General features: G+C 52.7%; 11 protein-coding genes across 11 annotated transcripts; 7 read left to right on the plus strand and 4 right to left on the minus strand.

Annotated features, from left to right (window-relative positions):
• Nucleotides 1-48: 48 nt before the first annotated feature.
• On the minus strand, nucleotides 49-2,134 carry BKA58DRAFT_85061 (uncharacterized protein). Its single transcript, XM_046176038.1, has 6 exons — nucleotides 1,762-2,134; nucleotides 1,592-1,676; nucleotides 1,261-1,531; nucleotides 886-1,183; nucleotides 671-827; nucleotides 49-616 (listed from the first exon to the last, which is right to left on the minus strand). Exons 1-6 carry the CDS (start codon nucleotides 1,837-1,839, stop codon nucleotides 225-227), a joined length of 1,281 nt encoding a protein of 426 aa, XP_046028734.1. The 5' UTR covers nucleotides 1,840-2,134; the 3' UTR covers nucleotides 49-224.
• A 626-nt stretch (nucleotides 2,135-2,760) lies between these two features.
• On the minus strand, nucleotides 2,761-4,234 carry BKA58DRAFT_85040 (uncharacterized protein). Its single transcript, XM_046176037.1, has one exon. The coding sequence runs from the start codon at nucleotides 4,015-4,017 to the stop codon at nucleotides 2,935-2,937; it is 1,083 nt and encodes a 360-aa protein (XP_046028735.1). The 5' UTR covers nucleotides 4,018-4,234; the 3' UTR covers nucleotides 2,761-2,934.
• Nucleotides 4,235-4,331: 97 nt separating this feature from the next.
• Nucleotides 4,332-6,166, plus strand: BKA58DRAFT_85069 (uncharacterized protein). The gene is made up of 4 exons (XM_046176039.1): nucleotides 4,332-4,584; nucleotides 4,641-4,659; nucleotides 4,724-4,828; nucleotides 4,877-6,166. The coding sequence occupies exons 1-4, from the start codon at nucleotides 4,386-4,388 to the stop codon at nucleotides 5,673-5,675; spliced, it is 1,122 nt and encodes a 373-aa protein (XP_046028736.1). The 5' UTR covers nucleotides 4,332-4,385; the 3' UTR covers nucleotides 5,676-6,166.
• A 19-nt stretch (nucleotides 6,167-6,185) lies between these two features.
• Nucleotides 6,186-7,154, plus strand: BKA58DRAFT_376155 (DNA polymerase epsilon subunit C). The gene is made up of 2 exons (XM_046169493.1): nucleotides 6,186-6,527; nucleotides 6,578-7,154. The coding sequence occupies exons 1-2, from the start codon at nucleotides 6,302-6,304 to the stop codon at nucleotides 6,835-6,837; spliced, it is 486 nt and encodes a 161-aa protein (XP_046028737.1). The 5' UTR covers nucleotides 6,186-6,301; the 3' UTR covers nucleotides 6,838-7,154.
• A 362-nt stretch (nucleotides 7,155-7,516) lies between these two features.
• Nucleotides 7,517-9,072, plus strand: BKA58DRAFT_85071 (SGNH hydrolase-type esterase domain-containing protein). Its single transcript, XM_046176040.1, has 2 exons — nucleotides 7,517-7,750; nucleotides 7,801-9,072. Exons 1-2 carry the CDS (start codon nucleotides 7,556-7,558, stop codon nucleotides 8,965-8,967), a joined length of 1,362 nt encoding a protein of 453 aa, XP_046028738.1. The 5' UTR covers nucleotides 7,517-7,555; the 3' UTR covers nucleotides 8,968-9,072.
• Nucleotides 9,073-9,594: 522 nt separating this feature from the next.
• Nucleotides 9,595-12,218, minus strand: BKA58DRAFT_307442 (stress-activated map kinase interacting protein 1-domain-containing protein; the record flags this gene model as incomplete). Its single annotated transcript, XM_046167157.1, has 3 exons — nucleotides 9,595-11,704; nucleotides 11,752-12,147; nucleotides 12,196-12,218. 3 exons carry the CDS (start codon nucleotides 12,216-12,218, stop codon nucleotides 9,595-9,597), a joined length of 2,529 nt encoding a protein of 842 aa, XP_046028739.1.
• A 185-nt stretch (nucleotides 12,219-12,403) lies between these two features.
• BKA58DRAFT_85126 (mitotic checkpoint regulator, MAD2B-interacting-domain-containing protein) lies at nucleotides 12,404-13,861 on the plus strand. The gene has a single exon (XM_046176041.1). The coding sequence runs from the start codon at nucleotides 12,453-12,455 to the stop codon at nucleotides 13,716-13,718; it is 1,266 nt and encodes a 421-aa protein (XP_046028740.1). The 5' UTR covers nucleotides 12,404-12,452; the 3' UTR covers nucleotides 13,719-13,861.
• A 684-nt stretch (nucleotides 13,862-14,545) lies between these two features.
• BKA58DRAFT_376160 (coiled-coil domain-containing protein 55-domain containing protein) lies at nucleotides 14,546-15,819 on the minus strand. Its single transcript, XM_046169494.1, has one exon. The coding sequence runs from the start codon at nucleotides 15,808-15,810 to the stop codon at nucleotides 14,578-14,580; it is 1,233 nt and encodes a 410-aa protein (XP_046028741.1). The 5' UTR covers nucleotides 15,811-15,819; the 3' UTR covers nucleotides 14,546-14,577.
• Nucleotides 15,820-16,022: 203 nt separating this feature from the next.
• On the plus strand, nucleotides 16,023-17,325 carry BKA58DRAFT_451861 (uncharacterized protein; the record flags this gene model as incomplete). The annotated part of the gene is made up of 1 exon (XM_046174401.1): nucleotides 16,023-17,325. One exon carries the CDS (start codon nucleotides 16,023-16,025, stop codon nucleotides 17,082-17,084), a length of 1,062 nt encoding a protein of 353 aa, XP_046028742.1. The 3' UTR covers nucleotides 17,085-17,325.
• Nucleotides 17,326-17,977: 652 nt separating this feature from the next.
• Nucleotides 17,978-18,967, plus strand: BKA58DRAFT_85148 (xylanase). The gene is made up of 2 exons (XM_046176042.1): nucleotides 17,978-18,423; nucleotides 18,473-18,967. The coding sequence occupies exons 1-2, from the start codon at nucleotides 18,155-18,157 to the stop codon at nucleotides 18,900-18,902; spliced, it is 699 nt and encodes a 232-aa protein (XP_046028743.1). The 5' UTR covers nucleotides 17,978-18,154; the 3' UTR covers nucleotides 18,903-18,967.
• A 1,387-nt stretch (nucleotides 18,968-20,354) lies between these two features.
• Nucleotides 20,355-21,755, plus strand: BKA58DRAFT_435631 (uncharacterized protein; the record flags this gene model as incomplete). Its single annotated transcript, XM_046173358.1, has 2 exons — nucleotides 20,355-21,335; nucleotides 21,399-21,755. The coding sequence occupies 2 exons, from the start codon at nucleotides 20,355-20,357 to the stop codon at nucleotides 21,753-21,755; spliced, it is 1,338 nt and encodes a 445-aa protein (XP_046028744.1).
• Between the last annotated feature and the right edge of the window lie 266 nt (nucleotides 21,756-22,021).

Below are 22,021 nucleotides of genomic sequence, written 5' to 3' on the forward strand. Positions count from 1 at the left end.
TACTCGAAGACCACCAAACGCCCTCAAATAGGCTTTGTACTGGAATGGACGTTGATGATATGCCCTCGAAAACTTTTGGTCGTGTAGAGAGTGGGACAAGCCGGACTCCAAAGAGAGCGAGTAAGAAGAAGATTCCCATTGCAGTACCTGCAGAACACCACAGAATCTGTTCCCATATCTCCCAATTTTCGTGCTTCTTGTGTCTGATCGACTCAACACCCCACTCAAGTTGACATCACGTTCTTGATCTCTGGGAACACATCTGCGAACCGAGCCGAGAAAGACTCGACGTACGCACCCCACGACTCCTTGCAACCGTCGCATAGCTGTACTCCACCGAAAGCAAAAGAAGTATGCCCACCATGAGTCTCACGATGCTGACAACCCTTACAGGTATTCTCGTTGCTCGCGTCGAGGAACTCACGAAGGCCGTCGAACATGAGCTCATCACTTCTTGCCATTAAGTGATTGTAGCGCTCGACGTCCTTGGCATCGCTATACTCCATGTCGACGCGGTTCCAGAGCTTGAACTGTTGGCGTGCTTGTGTGATGATGGTGCTAGTCTCAGGCCGGCCGATCATCATTCCATCTTCGATGAATCGGTAGCGACGCATCACTGTAGAACCTTGTTACTGACGATATATCATGGGGAAGGGATAGATCAACCTACTCATGTGTATAGGGCCACCGAAAAAGCGCAAGAAGTTAATGATAACAAGATGTTCCGGCTTGCCCGCCCAAGCAACATCGAGAGCCCAGAGTAACTCACGAGACTGGTGAAATGCCTTGATACGGATGTCGGAAGGTGCGTATGCGAACGTGGAGTTCTGAATGTCCCAGGTCAGTTCGTGTCCATCGCATCACGTGTGATCAGATATCACTCACTGTCTCGCCCTCGGACCGGTGTTTGTAGAAGGCTACACTGTCGTAGAGAGTGGCACCGAGTTCATCCAAGGCCTCGAACTGTTCTTCGGTGTAGTGTACGTCGTTGAGATCGTTACAGACCAGAGCTGCACCCATGGTGAAGCGGATCAAAGCATCTGTGTCGCGCATGCGGAACCATTGTCGAGGCGACTTGGCGAGGGCTGTAACGTAACGTCTGAACAACAAGCCTTCACGGCGTTTGCTTGCTTTGTCTGCTGTAATGAGAAGGAAGCAGCGAAATTCGCGAGCCATGGCCGCACTGTACCTAGGTAAGATAACGTCAATATCAGTCCGTGAGGTTCACGATATCAGCAAAAAGAGAACAGGTTGGCTTACTGTCCCGGTGTGCCTTGAAAGAGTTCGTCAAGAAGAGCAGTGAGATTGTAGCCCAGAAGATTGTCGCCAAGAGACACCTCTACCAAGTCGCCTTTGCACTCCGCGACGATACCGATGACGATCACACGCATGAAGGCCACATAGCGATTCCAATTAGTGTATTGAGGAATCACGCAGCGTGCATACTCCCATGCGCATGCATATACTTCCTCTTTGACACGCTGTGGAAGGTCGGAGTCTTTGAGATCGTTGGCGATGTCGGCAGGATAGTCTATGAATTGGAGGGTGAGCACGCCTCCTGCGTAATGAACATGAGGAGGGAAGACCTTACACCACTTCTCCCGAATCAGCGGTACAGACTGTTCATTCGGCGCAGCGATGGATGGCTTGAAAAACGGCCTGATGAGCTTAAAGTCCTAATAAAATGTGAGTATATTTGATATTGAGTGTCGATCGTCAAGTGTCGAGCAGCCTTGACTCGGCCACATGGAATAAACATACTGACACAATGTCGCGAAATTGCTTGCAAAGCCCTTCGAGGTAAGCATACAGCATACTGAGCAACGCGATTTTCAGCATGCTGTTCGAAACGATGGGAAGAGAATCGCTGGCGAGGGGACGTTGTCCAGCTGTGGTGGAGACATCAGATACAGGCCCCGTCGCGTGAGCAAGTTTTGTAATTTCTTAGCGGCGCAAACGACCGGAAGCCTTCACTCACTTTACGCGTCGTACAAGGGGAATATGCAACACGTTTGTTAGTCAAGCCTAATGTAGCTAGAAGCACAATAGCCAAAGTAGGCTCAAGTGTCTTGTTTTCCCCTCGCACGATGTGTTCAGCTAGTAGATTCCGTCGTTCCCAATGGGAGACAATCGCCTCACCCTGCATATTGACCCTGACTGTACTGGCAATCACGTTAAAGTGGGGTTTGTGAGTGGTCGATGAGCTCTTTCCCACACATGGTGAAGCCGCGTACACATACCCACGAGCAGCAGCGCGTTATTGGCGAGAGTGTCTGACAACATACGATGACGTTGATACGATAATGCAGAGATTTTGAGCTGCAAAGAAGGTGTTGATGAGAGAGACCCAGCACATTGGCCTGGCTGTCTAGCCCTTGTACAGTTGGGTGATTTCCAACCGGTCACCCAACTACACTACACCCTATTCATATGACTGCAGCGACGTGGAATCATGTTGCACTTAGTTGTGTACCCACTGTGTATTTCCGCATGAGTTTTGATGAACATACACATAAGTTTTCGCCCGAGCAATGGCCATCGCGTTCGAGAACGGGGACTGCTGACTGTGCACGTTGCCTGACTTAGAACATGGCGCTCGTAGCACATTACAATTGGCACAGGTAGAGCCAGTGGTAGTAGACGGGCCGGGAAATCTTCGCGAGAGTTGACTACATGACGCCAGATCGAGATCCGATACGGCGCCGTCTTCCGAGCTCTTCCCGCCGCAGAGTTGCGGAATCCGGCCAAGGTCTAAAATAGACTTCGAATAACATCATGGAGTACACGATTGGCATTGCCCTGTAATGAGTCTCACAAAGCTGAGATCTTGGAAGTGTGTGTACACCACGAGGTCTGCCATTCAAGCGCTGGCAGTTTATGATAATTTGTTTTTCGTGTTTCGCGCCCGTAGTTCAGTCGATGTGTAAAGACTCGTTATACTTGAAATGCCACTCCTTCTCTCTTAACCATCGCCTTTCCACCACTTGCAAACCCGGTACCTTCACTCCTTATCTCCACGAGTCCAGGCTTGGGCGCCTTTCCCTTCTCGCTGTCCTTTTTCTTCTTCTTGCCTTCCTTGGCGTCTGGGACTGTCGTAAGATCCGCATCGCAGACATAGCAATGAATAGTCTCCGGCTCCGGCCCTTGATCATGTGCATCTCGTTGATGGCGATGTTCTGGCCGGAGAAATTTATCGACGCATGGCTTGCATAGGACGTGACCACAAGGTATAGCGAGCATGGCTTTCGTACTGTTTGAGAGCGCTTTCTGACAGCTGGGACATGTGCGAGCCGACTTTCCCGTTTCGGACGACTTTTCCTCGTGGAAGTTGACGCTTGTTAAACTCTTCAGTGAGAGGCTGTGTGGTTGGTCCGGGTGGCTTGATGGGCATACAGGCGTTTGTTTCGCCTTCTCTACACTTTTGTGGTGTTGGTCGGGGGTCTCGCCGGGAACCCAAAAACTGGGGAGATGACCCTTGGCTGCTTTGCGCTCGGCGTCTAATGTGCGTTTTGCTTTGCTCTGCTCTTCGTGTGCAATGCGCTTGAGTTCCTCTTGGTCAATTTCGAACTTGCGTTTCGTGCCTCTGGCCTCTCCTGCCTTGGCATCCTGCTCTTCTTCGACCATGATCTTGCCACCTTGCCTTCCAACGACTCGTGCTGATGCACCTGCTTTGACCGAAAGTCCCATCTGAACAGCTTCGAATTCCTCGACTGCCAGCAGCCGCGCTTCCTCCTCTTCTCGCAGCTTTTGGTCATCGTCCTCCAACATCTGGCGCTCGTTGAGCTTCTCTAGCCGCTTCATTTCCTTCCGTTGCGCCAATAGATTGGTCATGGCGCACTCGCGACAGAAGAGATCGCCTTGTGAACAGCATACTGGGTCTACTGAAGGAAGGAGACATAGTTGGCAGGAGCCAAAAGGTAGAAAAGAGTCACGGGTCAGACGTGTAGCCTGCGAGCCCCATCGATCTTTGAGGGCATTCCGCTCGTATGACGTGAAGATGGTCTTTGGAGGTGGCATGTTGGGCTATGTTCAGCATTCAAGATTCGCAAATAGAGACGCGACTTTTCGTGATGGACTCAGCAGGTAGGCCAATCCGGACAATAGTGCCAAGCTCAGCTATGGGATCCCGTGTACAAGCCCTGAAGATGAAGCAAAAGACCCGCAACTCTGAGTCTAGTCTTGTAAAGTGTCGAGCTTGCGCTGTCGTGATGGAAGAAGGCGTGTCGAAGGCGGAAGAGCCAGCCAGTTGGCGCACGTGCAGGCCGCAATCGCGCTAGTTACTGTCGCCAAAATTCCGGTCCCTGGCAGTGACGTTGGTGGGCCGCGGCATTCAGCTATTGAGCGCGAAATCTTCACATGTCGCCCTCAACCCCACGCCTACACCAATGCGACCAGAGGAGCAGCCGGAGGCCCCCAGCGGGCCATGGCGCGCCGCGTCGGCCCTCACCATGGGCGCCGTCGGGCTTTTGTGCAAAGGATTCCTCAATGGGCTGAGCAAGGTTGAGACGCATGGAATGGAGGGCTTCCTGAAGCTATTGGATGAAAGAGAGGATCCAGCGAGTAGGCAGCGGGGCCTCATAACTGGTAAGTGTTCGGACTGTCCAGAAGTCAGGACATGCTCAGTACTAACAAGTGTGCAGTTTCGAACCACATCTCTGTGTACGTACGTTTGCCATAATCTCCCAATCGTTATGGATGGACTGAGCTCACACAATCTATACAGAATGGATGATCCTATACTATGGGGTATCCTGCCACTCGCCTACATATTCACGCCGGACAATTTGCGCTGGGGATTAGGTAGTTATGATCTATGCTTCACCAACAAGTATGTCACCTCTGGGATGAACAAAAGGCTCGGCTGACGCCCTAGCAGAGGACTGTCGACATTCTTTACCTTGGGACAGGTTCTTCCCACACATCGTTCGGCGCATTCCCAGTTCGGCGGCCTGTTCCAACCCACCGTAACGCAAGCGATCCGTCTTCTCTCGCGCGGCCCGTTCCACGAGCAAGACCCACCAAAAACGCCTACCACATCGCTCAAAAGCCCAGATCTCCTCGATCCTTTTACCGACGGCCACCTCACATTCTCTACAAACGGACAAGATACGTTTCCTGCGCCCTCGGCATACCTTAATCGGCGGCATGCGTGGGTGCACATCTTCCCCGAAGGCATGATACATCAGACGGAAGATAGAATCATGCGCTACTTCAAGTGGGGAGTATCACGATTGGTACTTGAGAGTGAGCCAATGCCAGACATCGTTCCCATCTTCATTGAAGGCTTCGACAACATCATGCACGAGACACGCACTTTCCCGCGCTTTATACCACGGCCGTTCAAGAACGTCAGGGTGACGTTTGGCGAGAGGTTAGATGCTGAAGAGGTATTCGGCGACTTGCGCGCACGCTGGAAACAGATGCGTGCAAACGAGGAGAGAAAGGGAGGAAAGCTGCAAGTCGGTGTTCTCAGCGACGAGCTGAAATATTCCGACGAGGCCGTCAGCATACGCAAAGAGTGCACGCGACGGATACGGCAGGCGGTTCTGGACGTTCGGCGGCAGCGAGGCTACCCGGAAGACGACCCGAAGAACGGCATCGCGGAGACATGGCTGAGAGAAGGTCCGGGTAGAGAGGGGCGCAAAAGGGATGGCAGCATCACGAAGGATACATAAGGCGTGTGAGGTATATAGTATGTGTATTTTGTATATGCGACGCCCAGCATCGGCTTGCGAAGCCAGGGGACGCGACAGACCAGCTGGAGCGTGGTCAGGTCAAGACGCCTCGTCAACAAAGAAGCGCGGCGGAGTGTCAGATTAGATCAAGTAATTACACCATCAGCGACTCCTGCGCCGGCGCGCCGATCAACCACGGCCTCAGGCGACTGGGGGCGGGTTTCGTCGTTGCGAACCGGAGCAGGCACCACGATGCTGTTTGTACAGGGCGGAGAGGTCTCTGGCGTGCTCGTGTCGTCATCCACTGCTGGCGCCGCGCATCCACCGGCCCTGGAACGGAACGATGAACGTGACGAAGCTGGAGAGAGAAGCGTGGTAGCTCGAATCCAGACGCGTGGTTTTCTCGCAGAGGCGCCCTGTGCACGGATCTCACGAGCGGCCGGGGCCAGCCAATGGGCGGCAGCTGGGCTCCACAGGCGCCAGATTTATCTTCCTGATACCACGCCGAGCAGCCTACTCACCCCCAGCATACAGGACACAGCGGTCTCCTCTCCAACGTCGCGCCGCCCTCCACCCCGCCCAAGACTGATCCGCCGCTGCACAGCGACCCTGCGCCACCGCCTCGTATGCCTCGCGGCGTCAAGAAGGAGGAGAGCATGCAGGATGCAGACTACTTGCCCGACGCGTCAGTGCCCGCCATGCCAGACGCGAGCAATGGCGTAGGCGGGGCAGACACGCCCAACACGGACAGCATCACCATCAAGAACCACTTCCCCGTCGCGCGCATAAAGCGCATCATGCAGGCCGACGACGATGTCGGCAAGGTCGCTCAGGTCACGCCCGTCGTTGTTTGTACGTACTGCCCGCGCGGCACTTTCTCCAATATGCCTGACACTCCACAGCGAAAGCGCTCGAGCTCTTCATGATCTCCCTCGTCACCAAAGCCGCGGCCGAAGCCAAAGCGCGCAACTCCAAGCGTGTCGGCTCCATCCACCTCAAGCAAGCCATCACCAAGACCGACCGCTTCGACTTCCTCAACGAGATCGTGTCCAAGGTCGCCGACGCGCCGGAGAAGAGTGAGGGCGACATGGACGTGGATGGCAAGAAGAAGAAGACTTCAAGCCGGAAAAAGAAGAAGGCAGAGAGTGACGACGACTTTTGAGTCTGAGCGCGCCGGTAGTGGCGGACCTCGAGGCCTTCTCGACATTAGGGGAAGCTCATGCCGCCAGCTTTCCACCCTCTGGCATTCCAACCTGGCCATGATCGGATACACGGTTGCCGTCCCTCATGGATGAGCGCCATTAGTTTTGTTTCTGCGGTCGCACGTCTGGCTGACTCCACTTCACAGCCGGATACGACATATAAAGACGACTCTTCAGGTTGTCAGGCGTTAACTATCTCCCGGGCATTGCATGGGCGGCGTTCTTTGTTGTTGCATGGACCACGATACCAATGAATACAGATGCATAATTCTTCCCACTCGCTTCTTTTTCCCCCATTCCTGTCGCTAACGGAATAATTGTGCCCGCGGCCCGAAAAGAGCGCAGTAACGTCACGATTGCAGTTTACGCGGTTTTGCAGCCGATGGGTAAAAGGCGAAGCAGGAAATGCGCCCACCAACCAGGTTTCCTCCACCCGCGCAATTTACCCGTCCATCTCCGCAGATCCCCACATGCTAACGGCACCCCAGATACTCTTTCAGGACAGCCCGTAGATCGGTTCCTGCGCCATGCCAAATCTATGCTCGTGTTCCTGCTTAGCCTCACCTCTTTCCCTACCTCCGTAATTTGGGGCCCGTAGTATTAATCATGCATGAGCCCCAGTACTTTTCCTCTGCAGCATTATCATTCTCGGATCCTTCGATTGAGAACTGAACCAGCATGATCTTCTCCAGGTTAGCAGTGCTCCTCGTGGGCGTTGCTGTGTCCGTTCAAGGCCATGCCATTGAGGTTGAGAAGAGGGTCTCCGACAACAAACACACCACTCGACCTAACCCTTCCAATGGCCATTGGGTCGATGCATGGGCATCAATGCCACAGCTCACCGAGCCTGCGAACCTGCCTCCTGCTCCATTCGTACGTCCACCTACCAATCTTCATCGAGTGTGTACTAACACATCATGTAGAACCAGACAGGTGCAGTCTTCGTGAACTCGACAGTTCGACAGACTCTGTACATGACCACTTCGGCCAAGCAAATCCGTCTCAAATTCTCCAACGTCTTTGGCGGTTCCAATCTTCCCATCACCGCTGTGACAATCGCGCTTCCGTTAAACCAGACCGCTGGCATTCACCAGATTCAGCCCAAGACCGTCCAGAAAGTAACATTTGGAGGCAAGGATGGTATTAGCGTACCAAATGGCGCACTCGCAGTGTCCGACCCCATCAACTTTGAAATCAAGGCGCAGCAAATCGTCACCGTCACTATGTACCTCGCAAGCGGACAAACCACAAACAGCATTACTAGTCACCCCGGCTCTAGAACAACCAGTTGGTTCCAGTTTGGCAACGCTGTCTCCTCGGCTAGTCTAGACATCAGCAACTCTACTACGCAATCCGCAGCGCATTGGTACTTCCTCTCCTCCATCGAAGCTTGGGTGCAACCACGCGTCGGCTCCCTCCTCATCGTCGGCGACTCAATCACCGACGGCCGTGGATCTACAACCAACCAGAACAACAGATGGCCAGACCTCCTCCTCGCACGTCTCCAGAAGAACCCCTCCACCAGGTACATCTCAGCCGGTAACTTGGCTGCAGGCGGGAACCGCATTCTAGCCGACGGCCTCGGTCCCAACGCTTTCGGTCGCATCGACCGCGACGTCCTCGCCCATCCGGGTGTCAAATACGCCATGATCTTCGAAGGCGTAAACGATATTGGAACCGCAGCGACAACGCCTGAAGCGCAAGAGCAAGTCTACCAAGGCCTGACTCAAGCATACGAACAAATGGTGACCCTCATCCACGCCCACGGCATCCCCGTCTTCGGCGCCACCATTACACCGTTCAGCGCGCCAGCCAACTTCACCCAGCAACCCTACTCCAATCCCGAGCGGGAGAAGACACGCCAGCGCATCAACACATTCATTCGCACGTCGGGTGTTTTCGACGCCGTTGTGGATTTTGACCAGTTCCTTGCCGACCCCAACATCCCCAGTCAGCTCAACCCGTTGTATGATTCGGGTGATTATCTTCATCCTGGTCCTGCTGGATACCAATACATTGCGGATAAGTTCCCCATTCAGATCTTTGGTATGTGGGCGAATGGTGCGGATGAGTTCAGCTGGGGCATGTAGTGCACTGGAGAAGGCCCTGTGGCAGAAGTTGAGCCTTTTGGAAATGTATATAATGAAATGGATAGTTCGAGATACTACTCTTGACGCTAGTGCTTCTCGGAGACGTGATTTCCTGCCGTGCATGTTTTAATATACAAGAGACAATATGTGCGCGCGTGGGAGAAACAATGATCGCAGGGCTAAACTCGCAAAGCTATTGTCGGTTATACGGGGACCCGGAAGGGCTCATCATTTTCAAGCCTTTCCAAATTCCAACTTCTTCCACAAAGTTGTTTCGCTTAGTGCGTGTATGTTGTACGAGATGAACTTCGTGGCTTACGAAGCAAGCTCAAGCGCGCAGACATAGTCAGACTCAACCTGGGGCGTAGTCTTGAGTATGGTTTTGGAAACATTGTCAGATCTGCCGCACACGCGAGGTTGAATTTATATATACATCAGCAGGATATCTATGTGTTTGAGGTATCTTCCCTTGAACATGACCAAAGTTGCAATCGCATGTTAAACGCCATTTTGAAACCACCCGCGCTTGAAAATCCATGTCAGCGAGAACGCCACCACATCCATGCCAGTTGCATATCAAGAAGACAAAAGCCATCCACATCGCAATCCAGCTGTAAAGCATCATCTTCATACGATGCCTTGCGAGAATCTCTCGACACCGTTCTTGATTTCCCTGACGATCTCCACTGCCTCATTTGTACTCTGGGCTTCGAAATCATATCGTTTCGTCTCGCGCTCCTTGAATACGATGACCCGGAACATCTTGGGATGCTTCTTGCTGACCTTGCTACCGACCACACTGCTGAAATGCACAGTAGTCGTCTTGCCCTGGCCCTCAATTCCAAAGCCGCCTCGCGCTCCTGTCTTGGACTCTCCGGGCATAATATGGATGTACTCATTATCGAGAGCAATGATGCGAGATGTAGAAGAGGCGAAGGACATGGGCTGTTTGCGAAGGACGGCATAGCGGCGGTAGTAGTTTGTCGCTGTGAGAGCCAGAGCACCAGAGTCGCCATTCCTGGCGAGTGGATGGATGAGACCTTGGCCAGAGACAGCGGCGTTGGTGCGGTCGCCCTTCTTTGTCTTCTTCGGCGCGCCACCGGTACTGATGATGAGTGGTGCATTGGGTGATGACGACCCTGGCGATCCCGAAAGCCCGTAGACACCATCGCCCACGAAACGACGACGCACGAGATCCAGATCCATCCGTGTGTCCAGAGCCTCTACAGTACGGTCAGGTGGCGCTACCGTAGTGCTGCCGCTAACTTTGAGGATATACAAAGCTTTCTCTAAGCGCAAGTCGTGGCATACTTGATCGAAGATATCAGCAATGTAAGTGTCAGTGGTGCAGGGTATGTTGAAGTGTTTCGTGTTGAAATTTTCGTCGGTGAAGTGGACGTTGACTGTCTTGGGGGCTCCCATGCGGCTAGCAGCATGTGTTTGTGGGATTTTTGGTACGTCGGCAAGATTACTAGTATCTTTGCGCGTCGCAGTGGGCGCAAACGAAGGGCCAGTAATAGGATTCCTGAAGCTCTTCGCGCGACTTGGAAGAGGCTTGAGGGGCTTCTTCTCTTCTTTCTCGTCGGGGCCATCGGTTTGCGACGCGACTGCACTAGCTGCCTCTTGACTGTAGATTGGGGTGAGCTTCTCGTTCTCGCCAAACTCTCGTTGAGATGCCTCAACAAGTGCGAACTCATCCCATGGTTTATCTCGTGCTCGTGGACGCATACCACGGGCGTTGTTCGAAGCGAAGTCTTTCAACGGCTTGTTCCTTGTCAAAGGTGGGAACTCGTCGTCAACCTCGCCGTCATCGTACATGCGCATGACCCAGCGGTTGACATTCATCTGTTCGGGCGATAGCGGCGGTTCCAACTTCTCTTCCTGATATCGATGTAGTGCATATCCGATTGCTTCCGCGACAGTAGGACCCTCGCCTTTGTCACTGAACTTCCGGATCAGCAGCTCGACAGGCTTTGAAGGTTTCGAAGAGAATGGACAGTAAAGTTTGATGTATAGAGGGTTTTGCTGAGCTTCGCTAGCAGCGTTCCACATGGCAAAGCGCTGTAGCGGATTCGATGGCTTTTGCTCCTTCGCTCGTAGTGCTTGGGTCAACGCGCTCACTGGCAGTACGAAGCTGATGGGTCGCGGTGGAGGCAGTGCCTGTAATGTTGGTGCGATTGGCTCCTTCTTCTTTTTCGGCGACATGTTTTGGAAGGGCGTCAAGCCGGGCATGGTGGGAAGGTCGCCACCTGCGGGAGAGGAGTCCAGCGGATCACCTCCTGCACCGATGAGAGACGCGCTATCGTCGGATCCAGAGAATTCGGATGTGAGGGAGTCGTCTGATTCATCCCCTTCGTCTAGAGCTTCCAGGCGTGCGCGTGCGCCGACAGCCTCCCCTGAGTCTTCTTCAATGCGCTTGGAAAGCAATTGGCTCGCACCTGCGGCTTTGCGCGGGTTGACTCTTCTCTTTCTGAATGACGAGTTATCAAACTCGTTCTCCGAAGACATCTCACTGCTAGTTATGGTGTCCCTTCTTGGTCGGCTCTTGCCCGCATCCACGGTGCCCAAAGATCCTCTTCGCAATACGTCGTCCGGCGGCCGTGATGGAGACGTGATCATGAGTGAAGGGCCTTCTCCAGCTTCTGCCAGCTCATTGCGTAGGGCTGACCCAGGCATGGGCGACGATCCTGAGCGCGTCCGCAGCGGCATTTTGGTGAACTTGATCTGGTTGGCTGGTCTAGCAATCCGTCAGTTCAGTCCGTGGAGCGCGTGATGATCAGCTACCTTTGCGCATCGTCGTCGTCGTCGCTCTCATCGCTCAAGTCACTGCTATCATCTTCTTCCAGCTGTTCCTTCCTCCGCCTCCGTTTCGCATTGAGCGTAGGTCCGACCGTATCGTTGCTTGCCCCTCCAGTGACCATGCCACCCTCGTCGTCATCTTCGCCAAAGCCCTCAGGCGACTTCAGGCCAGCTGACCGCGGGGCCTGGAAGTATTCCGAAGTGATCGCGGTGGGTATTGGTGGGGAGTAGGTGCGCTTGATGTCAGCGGCATTGGGAACCCAGCCCGCGGCGCGAAACGCGGGGTTGTTCAGGACGCTCGAGTCTACATTGATCAATCGTTCGCCTACGCCGTCTTTGATCGAGGAGAGGTACGCGGTTCGAAGCTGATATAGCACAAAGCTGCCCAAGTTAGCTGTGGCGTGCGACACAGAGGCCATGTGGGCTTACTCTTCGTTCTGAAGGAGCGACATAGTGGGAAGGTCAGGGTATCATAGTCTCGTAACAGAAGGGTATGCTCAGACCAGCTGAAAGGGTATCATGAAGCCATACAACGAGGCCGCAGTGACGCATGTGGGGATGTGAATGCGTGCCTTGGACCCTGGCTTGGCATCGGCTCTTGTCCAGGCGCGTGCAGTGAGATCATTGTCAACTTTCCGACTTCTTGCGCCCAACACAAACCTCTTAACGACCGCGCCCCAACCACGATGAACCTACTCGCCGGCTATTCCGATTCAGAATCCGATGGCGAAGCGCCGTCCGCGCCGAAAGTAGTCGCGAAACCCACTGCGAAACCCGCCTTCCAAAAAGTCGTCGATCGCTCCAACCCAGGACGGATCAAGGTCAACCTCCCAGGCGCGTCGCAGTCGCGACCGGAGAAAGACGATATCCAAGACGATGCGCCACCGTCGAAGAAGCCGCGTCTGGGCGGGGGCTCGTCATTTGGTGGCTTCAACGCAATGCTACCCGCACCGAAGAAACCAAACGTAAACGCCATCACAGCATCCGAGGGTTCAAAGACGGGAAACAGAGGGCTGGGGAAAGGACTCGCATCTGGAATAAATCTTAAGACTGGCGCGGAGCCTGCATTCAAGAGGGAGTCAAAAATGGAGGCAGAGGAGTATGACGAGACTGGCAACCCAGTAAAGAAGGAGCCTATGAAGAGAGAAGACTTCCGGGCTATGCTCAACTTGCCAACGCCCAAATCCGAGACAAACACAGACACCAAGCCTCAGATAGCGACACAAGAGCTGAAACTGGAACCTGGGCCACAGCACATATCTAAGCCTGCGACGCCACGTTTTGTACCTATGTCTGTCGGCAAAGGAAAGAAGAAGAAACCCATAGCACCTCGACCAGCAGACACAACGAACGAGACGAACACCACGACGAGCACAAGCGCACCTACGCCACAATCGCAACAACCAACTCTTGAAATCAAGCCGCGCAAACCCAAGGTCTCTCTCTTTAGCGTCTCCAACGAAGCAGAAAGCGCTCCTAAAGAGACGTCTGGTGGGAACTATCAGCCACTACTCTATGGCGCGGAAGAAGGAGGGAAAGTCGCCATGACAGAGGGCGTCTATGACATGCCCCCAGCAAATCAGTATACACAATACGCTCCTCCCTCAACCAGTGGACATGATCCGAACAACCTCACCAATATTGCTTCCGAGTTAAACCTGTCAGAAGCAGAGCGGCGACAACTATTCGGCAAGAAAGGACGCGGTGGTCCGGACTTCTCTGGTGCCAAAATCCAGGATTTCAACACAGATATGGAGTATGCGCATAATGAGAAGCTGCGACAACAGGGCGAATCAGTACAGCATAACCCACTCAAATCTATATCTGGTACTGGAAAGAATAGTCTTCGAAGCCTAGTCAACGTCGCGACGACTCAGAAAGATGCACTGGAGGACCACTTTGCTGCCGGTGCTCGCAACAAGAGAGAAGCAGGCAACCGATACGGCTGGTAATATTGTGAGACATACCTATCTTTCTTAAAGAACAAGACATAAGCAGAACATGATTTGTTTGGCTTCTCAGAGCCGATGGTGCTGCTATACAGTCACAGATACAGTATCCGATAGCCGAACGATGAGGTATTCGCACTTCCACCATTACATCTTCCTTACACCTTCTTTTCGTTCTCATCTCGATATCATCGTTACATAATCCTACGCTGTAGTTTTAGACTACACTATAGTATCAGTGGTCCTCGCCGATCGCCGCAGTCCTACCGTCACTCTTGGTCACATGCACTCAACATAAGACTAGACGCGTCAGCGAACAATTGTACCGTGCTTCCATCTTCAAGATTAAACAAGCGACATCCCGGTTGTGAACGGATCCCCCACGGAATTCGCCAACATTTCCTGAATCGATCAGGTCAACTTCGCAGCCATTATGATAGATAACTCTTCGCATGTTTGAACCCGTCGAAGACTGGCACTCTCCGTTCTCATCGACTGCGGGATGGTCGAGTAATGTGAGTCTCCGATCTCCTGATCGAACGCAATGGGCCACTTCTGGTGCAATTCGCCGAGGGCGGCGTGCTATCGAAAGGACATGGAGGCTCACGGGATGATGGAGGCTTGTGAACTGGAGCCGATGGTATTTGGTGTTTTGAGTGGCATGGGTGAGATGTATGAGATGGATGATGGGGCGCAGAGGTATTGAGTGTTGCTTTGGCGTTCAATGCATCAAGACGGTACGTTCCCGGCCTCCTTGCCACTGCGTATTCCTGGTGTATGGGTTTTCAGGAGTTTACGATGAATTCAAACTACTTAATCAGAATCATACAAGTCAATGTATATTGGGTATCACAACGCTACTTCACTTCCCAGCCGCAGCTTTAGCAGCGGCCTCCTTCTCTCTCTTCCTCTGCAGATATCTCTCCTTGGCACTACTAATGTCCTTCTCTGTCTTCTGACTCTTCCGTGCATGCTCCAGTTTCGCCTGTTCCTCAGCTTCTTCGTCTGCTTTCCGCTTGTTTGCCGCCTCAATCTGCTCGGCTACCATTTGCGTCTGGCGTTCGCGTTGTGCGTTCTTGCCGGGTTTGGGTTTCGTCCATGCTGATTGCGTTTGGGTTGCAGCAGTGGCAGTGGCAGAGGCAGAGGAAGCGGGCTTGGGTTTCGCGATGATGTTAAGGCCTGCTGAGAGGAGCTGGCGTTTGTCCGCGATCTGCCCATCCTCGTTGAGAATGACGTTCTTGCCTTGTTTACGTAGTTCTTCGACAATCTCGGCGTCTGTCTTTTCCCTCTCTCCCTCATCAACAATGGGCTTCACACCATCTTTCAGTGCTTGCGCCGCTGCCTCAATAGCCTCCTGATGCCGACGTTCCTGTTCCGCGAGCATCTGTTTGTGGAAGCCCTGCATACCAAACTTTTTCTTTTTCTCTTCCTCCGCTTCTTGCCGCTTTTTCTCTTCTTCTTCAGCCTTTCGCGTCTCTTCTTGTTGGGCTTTGTATGCGCCTGTCACAAACTTTTCCTTGTCCGCGAACTCGTCGCCTTCGGCCTCACGTTCGCGTTGGAGTAGTTTGTCGCGTGCCCGTAGCTGGTCTTTCTTACGTTGTTCGGCGGATTCGAAGAGCGCATCCATGTACTTCGGTTTCCGTTCCGCAGCGCTGTCGCGTTCAGCAGCTGCTTTGGCGGCGCTGACCGCGTGGAGCGCGTCGTATGCAGCATCATAGTCGTATATAGTAGCGTCAGCTTCTAAAGCTTCCTGTGCGCGTTTCTCGGCTTCTGCAGCGCTGGCGGAGTACGCGACAGCGGTAGGATCATCTTCTTTCGGCTTGGGTTTCTTGGACGGAGGAGCTGGAGGCTGGCCTTTCTTTGGTTTCGAGGGCGCTGGTTTCGAGGGTTCTGATGAAGCAGCGGCTAAAGTGTCTTCGAAGTCAAGCTCGCCGATTTCCTGGACGCCGTCCGCCGCTCTGGATTTGCCCTTCACATCTTCCTCCTCTTCGTCGAACAGCGGCTTCTTCTTCTTCCCCAGAGAGGGCTTGGCGGCCGGTTTCGCGAGTGGATTCGCGCCCTTGTTCTTCAAGTTGAGTCCGAATTTGAATGACATGTTGGTGTTGAGTTGGGATGGTGTCAGTCGCGACTGCGAATTGGCCCGTCGCGTGCCAAGGCGCGCGCGACCAGTGAAATCATCGGCACCTCCGCGCCTTCTCCGCAATTCACGTTCTTTGGTTCGCAATGACTGGAGACACGTCAACCCGCGGACCTTTGTGTAGATATCACTCATGCATGAATGTCGAGTGAACCACCATAGTCCTCACCATGGAGGAGCAGGCTAGCGATCCACCGGCGGAGGGCCTCTATACCACGGCTAAAGCGTCACGATTTCACTTCAAGTCCGAGTCCAAACGTCGCTCAAAGCGTCACAAAAGCGAAAGCAAGGACGAAGACACCGACGACCTTACTTCCAAGAGACACAGGCCGGATCGGACCAGCGAAGAACAGCGCAGCCGCCGCGACTCGAGGCGCAAACACAAGCACAAGCATCGCTCTTCCGACCAAGATCGTCACCCGACATCCACACGAGACGGCGCATACTACGACCCTGATTACCGCCACCGCGAATCTTTATACGACAATTTAGAGGATCTAGGTACAGGCTCCACAGGTCCAGCTCCCGCTCCCGATGACGCTTTTCGCGAATCGCTGTTCGATGCGCTTGCCGACGATGAAGGTGCGGCGTACTGGGAAGGTGTATATGGCCAGCCTGTGCACATATATCCCGACACAAAACCCGGCCCCGATGGAAAGTTGGAGCGTATGACGGAAGAGGAGTATGCGGACTATGTGCGTACGAAGATGTGGGAGAAGAGCCACCAGCACATTGTGGAAGAACGCGAGGCGAAAGAACGGGCGCGTCAAAAACAAAAAGCGCAACGTAGTCAGATTGACGAGGAATTCGAGCGAGAGGAAGCAGAAAGAGAGAGCATGCGACGCCGCATGGAGGAGAGCCTGCGCCGAGGCGAGGAGCGGAAGAAAGCTAAAGAGGCAGAGGCTGCATGGGAAAGTTACACGGCCAAATGGGACAGCCTGAAGAACGCCCAAGGTCTGGACAAGGAGACGGATGCGAAGGTCCGCGAGATGATCCCGTGGCCTGTAGTGTCTGGCAGAGCAAAGCACGTCTCCAAGGAGGAAATAGAGCGCTTTTTCCGGAACACGAAGACATGGAAAGAGGACCCTGCATCACTGCTAAAGGCGGAGCGCGTGCGCTGGCATCCGGACAAGATGCAACAGCGGTTTGGACAGCATATTGATTCGGAGACTATGAAGTTGATTACGGCGGTTTTCCAAGTTATCGATCGACTTTGGAGCGACCGACGTTGACCTGGATCTGTATGCATACTTCGACAGCCGACATCTTGCTTCGTCATACTTTTTTCATTCCGAGATACCCAAGAGAGCACGTTGTGTAGTCCCATCTGTCAGCTGGCATACCCATCAACGGATATCGGTCTCGGCATTAGATTAATATCAATCGTACTACATCATTGCCGAACTTCTTGGCATCATGTCACCGTACTTTCAAATCGTTAATCTCCGGCTTCCAAGAATCTTGGAAAGATCTTGGCGCAATGTATCCATGACGAAGCAACCGGGCTGAGACAGTTAAGCATGACGATCTTCACTGCAAAAGCCCCGACGATGCTAAGTGACCGGCTAAATGCTTGGTCACAGAGAAAATGCTTTTGCCAACACCATCGGTGAATATATCACCTGTGGTCATCTGGGCATGTCGCATGCCCAGCTGGATAAAATGCAAATAAGGTGATAGTGCGGAAATAAAGTGGCTTGACTGCATGCTTCGTAGGTTGGCGCGGTGCTTGACTGAGCTTGATCAAGCTGCAAAAGCTTGTGCAAATCAACATACACACGATCAGGTACAGCAATTCGACGATAAGATAGTTTTCGAAGCTACGGAAGATCGATCCAGAACGCAGCGGGTCAAAATGTTTCTCGACCGACCAAGTCGTTCTCCGCTCCACTCTTGTCGCACCACAGCATATCGGGCCTATAGCATGGCAGGTCCACACAGAACGCATCTCCAGCGGAAATGAATGTTTCGAGTTTCAAAACTTCGCCTCTATAGCTGTCCAACCACCACGTTTAGACCCTGAATACCCGGTGGTTCGATCTTGTTTTTAGGGCACGGCTCCACGCACGGCGACGGGTCGTAGACATGCTCCCATGCACTCCACATTTACTACGGCTGGTATACGCCAGGTGCGCCTGCCTGACAGGTGCCCTCCAATTTGGAAGGCTCCCTCGATCCGCAGCCGCAGTTCACCGGAGGTTCCTGGTAATGATCAGCACGGTACAACGCCTCCACTGCTATATAAGAGTCCCAACTGTCCTTGAAAGAAGGACACCAAGCATCTCCAACTTGAATCAACACAATGGTTGCCTTCTCTTCTATCATTCTCGCTCTCGGTAGCGCCACTGCGGCTCTGGCCTCGCCCCTTGGCCTCATCCTAGAGGCTCGTGCTCAGGAAGAGTCTGCCAACTTGACTGCTCGCGCCACTCAGCCAGGCGAAGGCACCAACAACGGCTATTTCTACTCATTCTGGACCGACAACCAAGGTCAAGTCACCTACAACAACGGTGCTGCCGGAAAGTACGATGTCCAGTGGTCCAACGTCGGTAACTTCGTTGCTGGCAAGGGATGGTAAGGCACTCATAAAATCCACGCTCTCCACTCTACTGACTCTCACTAGGAACCCCGGTTCTCCTGACAAGGTGGTCAAATACTCTGGCACCTGGAACGCCGCCAATGTAAACTCCTACGTCTCTCTTTACGGATGGACTCGCAACCCGCTCGTCGAGTACTACATCGTCGAGACCTACGGCTCTTACAACCCCTCTTCTGCTGCTCAGAAGAAGGGTTCCGTCACCTCTGACGGTGGCACATATGACATCCTCCAGACCACCCGCACCAACCAGCCTTCCATTGACGGCACTGCTACCTTCCAGCAGTACTGGTCTGTTAGGACTAGCAAGCGCGTTGGTGGTACCATCACTGTCAAGAACCACTTCGATGCCTGGGCCAAGTACGGACAGAAGCTTGGTACGCACTACTACATGATACTCGCTACTGAGGGCTACCAGAGTTCTGGATCTGCTAGCATCACCGTTGAGAGCTCTTGAAGAATTGCGCTTGCAAATCAGAGTAGTCAAAAAGCCTGACGGCTTGAATTCTTGTAGATATATACACACAAATCATCGTCATTAAAAATACCAATACATTGCGCAGCACACCTTGAATAGCAACATGAGTCAGTGATTGTTCGTGTCTAGAGCAATGCAGTTGTGATAGGTCGGGGGAATCAGGGGCCAAGTAGGCCCGACGAACCGGTTCGCGGAGCACGCCCAGCGCGCTGCCGAACGTGCTAGGAACGTGTCGCCTCTCCATCTACATCAGCCTTGTATCATAACAGCCCTGAAGCGCTTTCCGGCGCCGGCTGGCTTATCACGCGATGTCTCTTTGAAATTGACACATCAGTGGGATTCGGTCAGATCATTCCCCTGATATTGCTTGTACTACCGTTTCTTTCTGCTGCCGAGATCCATCACAGTAGGTTCAAGCAGTTTCCGTCAGGCTCCAGTGACTGACAGATGCCTAGAACATATGTCGCCTACCTTGTTAAATGCGAAGTCGTCGAGATTCAACACGGTGATGGCCACCGATCCTAGCTTGATCAAATTGGAAGGGATGAACGCGAACACGAGGGGAAGATAAGCAATGTCCAAAAGTATTTCTACAAGAAACGCTCCTTTGGTGCTTAGTCTCTATGCTCAAGAAATCGACTAAAGCATTCAAGATGTCAGAGAGTGGGAATTTGTTGCCGAAAGCTACGTGCGTGGGTTAATGGATGGTGAGGCAGTGCTGCGTGCAGAAGGTAGCACCTCTGGGTATTAAGACTTTATGATAGTCTGACATGCATCACATGGGTAAGCATTTTGTCCGTATCTAGGTACAATAAGATCAGACTAGCAGCAGTTAGCTGGTCGAAAAGCTATGCAAAAAAGAGGGCAAAAAAATCAGAAAACATACAACAGCGGGGATTCGCTAGTGGTCACCCACCTAACTACTAATCCGCCGGTATCTTGCTTAAATAGGGCTGAGCGAACGGGAAGCCTTGCTCTCAAGATCCTATGGTCGTATGTGAAATGCCTATGAATTTGATCAATTCTGTAGTCACGATGTCAGTGGGACGTACGTGCGAAGAACACGAGATCAGTATTAACACTAGAGTCAGAGTTTTGTATCATGCATCACGAATTCATCAGCACTTTTGTGTATCCATTGTCCAGTTCTCGATCAGTATCTCCGTTGATGTGTTAACTGCAGTGCCGACTCGACAACCAGACAACCGGGTCTACACCACATTTGGCCTAGCCTATTGTGCTGGGTAGCTTCACAGCAATCTCTACCGCGCAAAGCTGTCCACTGGTGTTGTCTTGTCACAGCTTACTCTAAGACATTGACTACTGTACTTCACTTGAACTACCCTTGTTTGCCAACTATCTCTATCGCCGAGCTCGGCAACTGGGCAGTATTCCCTGACTTATAAAGTTCACTACCACTACCACGCAATAATGCCCTTCCCAATGGAACAAGTATCGACTGACGTCTTCGCATGTATAACGGAATACCTCCGTATGGAAGACCTATGTGCAATGGCCCGCGTCTCCAAAGCCTACCACTCAGCTGTACAACCTCTTCTCTGGACCATCATTGAGATGCACCGCCCAGGCTTCCATACGCAAACCGCACATAAAGCGCTCCGGATCGAAGAAGCTACAAGTCGCATGACACCACCGTATGATACCGGTCCTCGAAGCGAATCACGATGCCAGTCAGCTCAGAAGGCGCTCATCCAAGGCGAGAAGTTTCTCAATGTATTCTCGAGTGATGTAACACCAGGGGAAAGGCTGGTCGAAGAGAGGAAGAAAGAACTAGGCGCATTGGTGCGGTGGCTCTGTTTGCCGACGCATTTCATGGCACCCAATAGCATGGCGCGGAGCTTTGCACATTTTGTGAATCTGGAGCATCTAGAGATATCGTGTTATTGGAAACCAAATTCAGGCTTGGATGAGTCCAAGGTGCAGCTGTCGGGATTGCAAAATCTGAAGACACTCAAATTGCGTGGTTATTTCCCCCAGGAGTTCGTCAGATGGCTTCTCACGGAACCTGATCGAATCGAGGAACTTCATTTGGCCGTTCTGGATCGTCCGGTAGGCTGGTCCGATTCGGAGAATCCTGTACCAGAGAACCAGAAGCCTGATTATCTAGAAGAGATGACGGCGGAGCAAGAAGACGTTGCTACTCGTGCTCTTGCATGCCTGACTCCTGAAACCATATCGAGACTGGTAAGTCTCAAGACATTACATCTTTGCAGGCCTGGAGTCGGTATCAAGTCCGATCAGGGAATGATGTACTATCCTACGTCATCCGACGAGCGGATTCTGATGGAGTGGAGCGCGCTGTTCAGAGCGACACGAAAGACGCTGCAACACCTGATCCTGGATCAACGACCCGTCGCAGAAGAGAACACGGGGGATGAAAACAGTAATAAGGTAAGTTTTTAACGTATTGACGCATGTGAAACATGCACTGATTTCATACATCTACGTCCGCAGTCGTATATGAGAGAATGTGCGAACGGCCCTTCTTACGATCGTTTTGTCAAGATAGTGCTTCCTGAGTTACTCGACTCCAAGGCTTGCCCAGACTTGAGAACCATCCGGCTATTTGGATTTGAGAGACATGATGAAGGGGTCGATGCGAGGTATAGTCGTGTGAACTACCCCAATCGCAGTGTCGACGTACCTGGCCAACTCAGAGCGAGGTTTCCTGACGCTGACGTGTCAGACTACGCTGGTCGCCGACTGGTCATGTGCCATTGGTCGGGAGAGGTTGAGACTTGTAAGTTCATGGATGGAGGCTACTACGTACCGCTCCTGGATCGTCTAGCCAATGTTCTAATCTTCGAGTAGATGGGGACGTACTAGAGACCGGAAATAGCTATGATACCGACGACGATGAGTAGTTTCCAAGAAAAAGAGGATTTTGCATATGGCGCTCAGGCTATCCTTTGTACTTGACGTATAGTTTTAGTCAAAGTCAAAGATTATTTGCTCTTTTGTCCGCTATCATGACCTGCAACCAGAACTTAGGAGCTGCGGTCTTTTCCTCTTCTGAGCCTGCCTTCTCTGAGTCCCTAGATCGACAAGCTTGGCTACTCGCTCGTTTTTGTTTGTTT

This window comes from Alternaria rosae (assembly GCF_020736505.1).
Source record: "Alternaria rosae strain MPI-PUGE-AT-0040 chromosome Unknown BKA58scaffold_2, whole genome shotgun sequence".
Lineage (NCBI taxonomy): Eukaryota > Fungi > Ascomycota > Dothideomycetes > Pleosporales > Pleosporaceae > Alternaria > Alternaria rosae.

Coding starts and splice junctions, on each gene's coding strand:
- BKA58DRAFT_85061 (XM_046176038.1), bottom strand. CDS start 1,839: ATGCTGAAAATCGCGTTGCTCAGTATGCTGTATGCTTACCTCGAAGGG. Junction 1,532..1,591: donor GCTGATTCGGGAGAAGTGGT/GTAAGGTCTTCC, acceptor TCCAATTCATAG/ACTATCCTGCCGACATCGCC. Junction 1,184..1,260: donor TTTCAAGGCACACCGGGACA/GTAAGCCAACCT, acceptor ACCTAGGTACAG/TGCGGCCATGGCTCGCGAAT.
- BKA58DRAFT_85040 (XM_046176037.1), bottom strand. CDS start 4,017: ATGCCACCTCCAAAGACCATCTTCACGTCATACGAGCGGAATGCCCTC.
- BKA58DRAFT_85069 (XM_046176039.1), top strand. CDS start 4,386: ATGCGACCAGAGGAGCAGCCGGAGGCCCCCAGCGGGCCATGGCGCGCC. Junction 4,829..4,876: donor GATCTATGCTTCACCAACAA/GTATGTCACCTC, acceptor ACGCCCTAGCAG/AGGACTGTCGACATTCTTTA.
- BKA58DRAFT_376155 (XM_046169493.1), top strand. CDS start 6,302: ATGCCTCGCGGCGTCAAGAAGGAGGAGAGCATGCAGGATGCAGACTAC. Junction 6,528..6,577: donor GGTCACGCCCGTCGTTGTTT/GTACGTACTGCC, acceptor GACACTCCACAG/CGAAAGCGCTCGAGCTCTTC.
- BKA58DRAFT_85071 (XM_046176040.1), top strand. CDS start 7,556: ATGATCTTCTCCAGGTTAGCAGTGCTCCTCGTGGGCGTTGCTGTGTCC. Junction 7,751..7,800: donor ACCTGCCTCCTGCTCCATTC/GTACGTCCACCT, acceptor CACATCATGTAG/AACCAGACAGGTGCAGTCTT.
- BKA58DRAFT_85126 (XM_046176041.1), top strand. CDS start 12,453: ATGAACCTACTCGCCGGCTATTCCGATTCAGAATCCGATGGCGAAGCG.
- BKA58DRAFT_376160 (XM_046169494.1), bottom strand. CDS start 15,810: ATGTCATTCAAATTCGGACTCAACTTGAAGAACAAGGGCGCGAATCCA.
- BKA58DRAFT_85148 (XM_046176042.1), top strand. CDS start 18,155: ATGGTTGCCTTCTCTTCTATCATTCTCGCTCTCGGTAGCGCCACTGCG. Junction 18,424..18,472: donor TTCGTTGCTGGCAAGGGATG/GTAAGGCACTCA, acceptor GACTCTCACTAG/GAACCCCGGTTCTCCTGACA.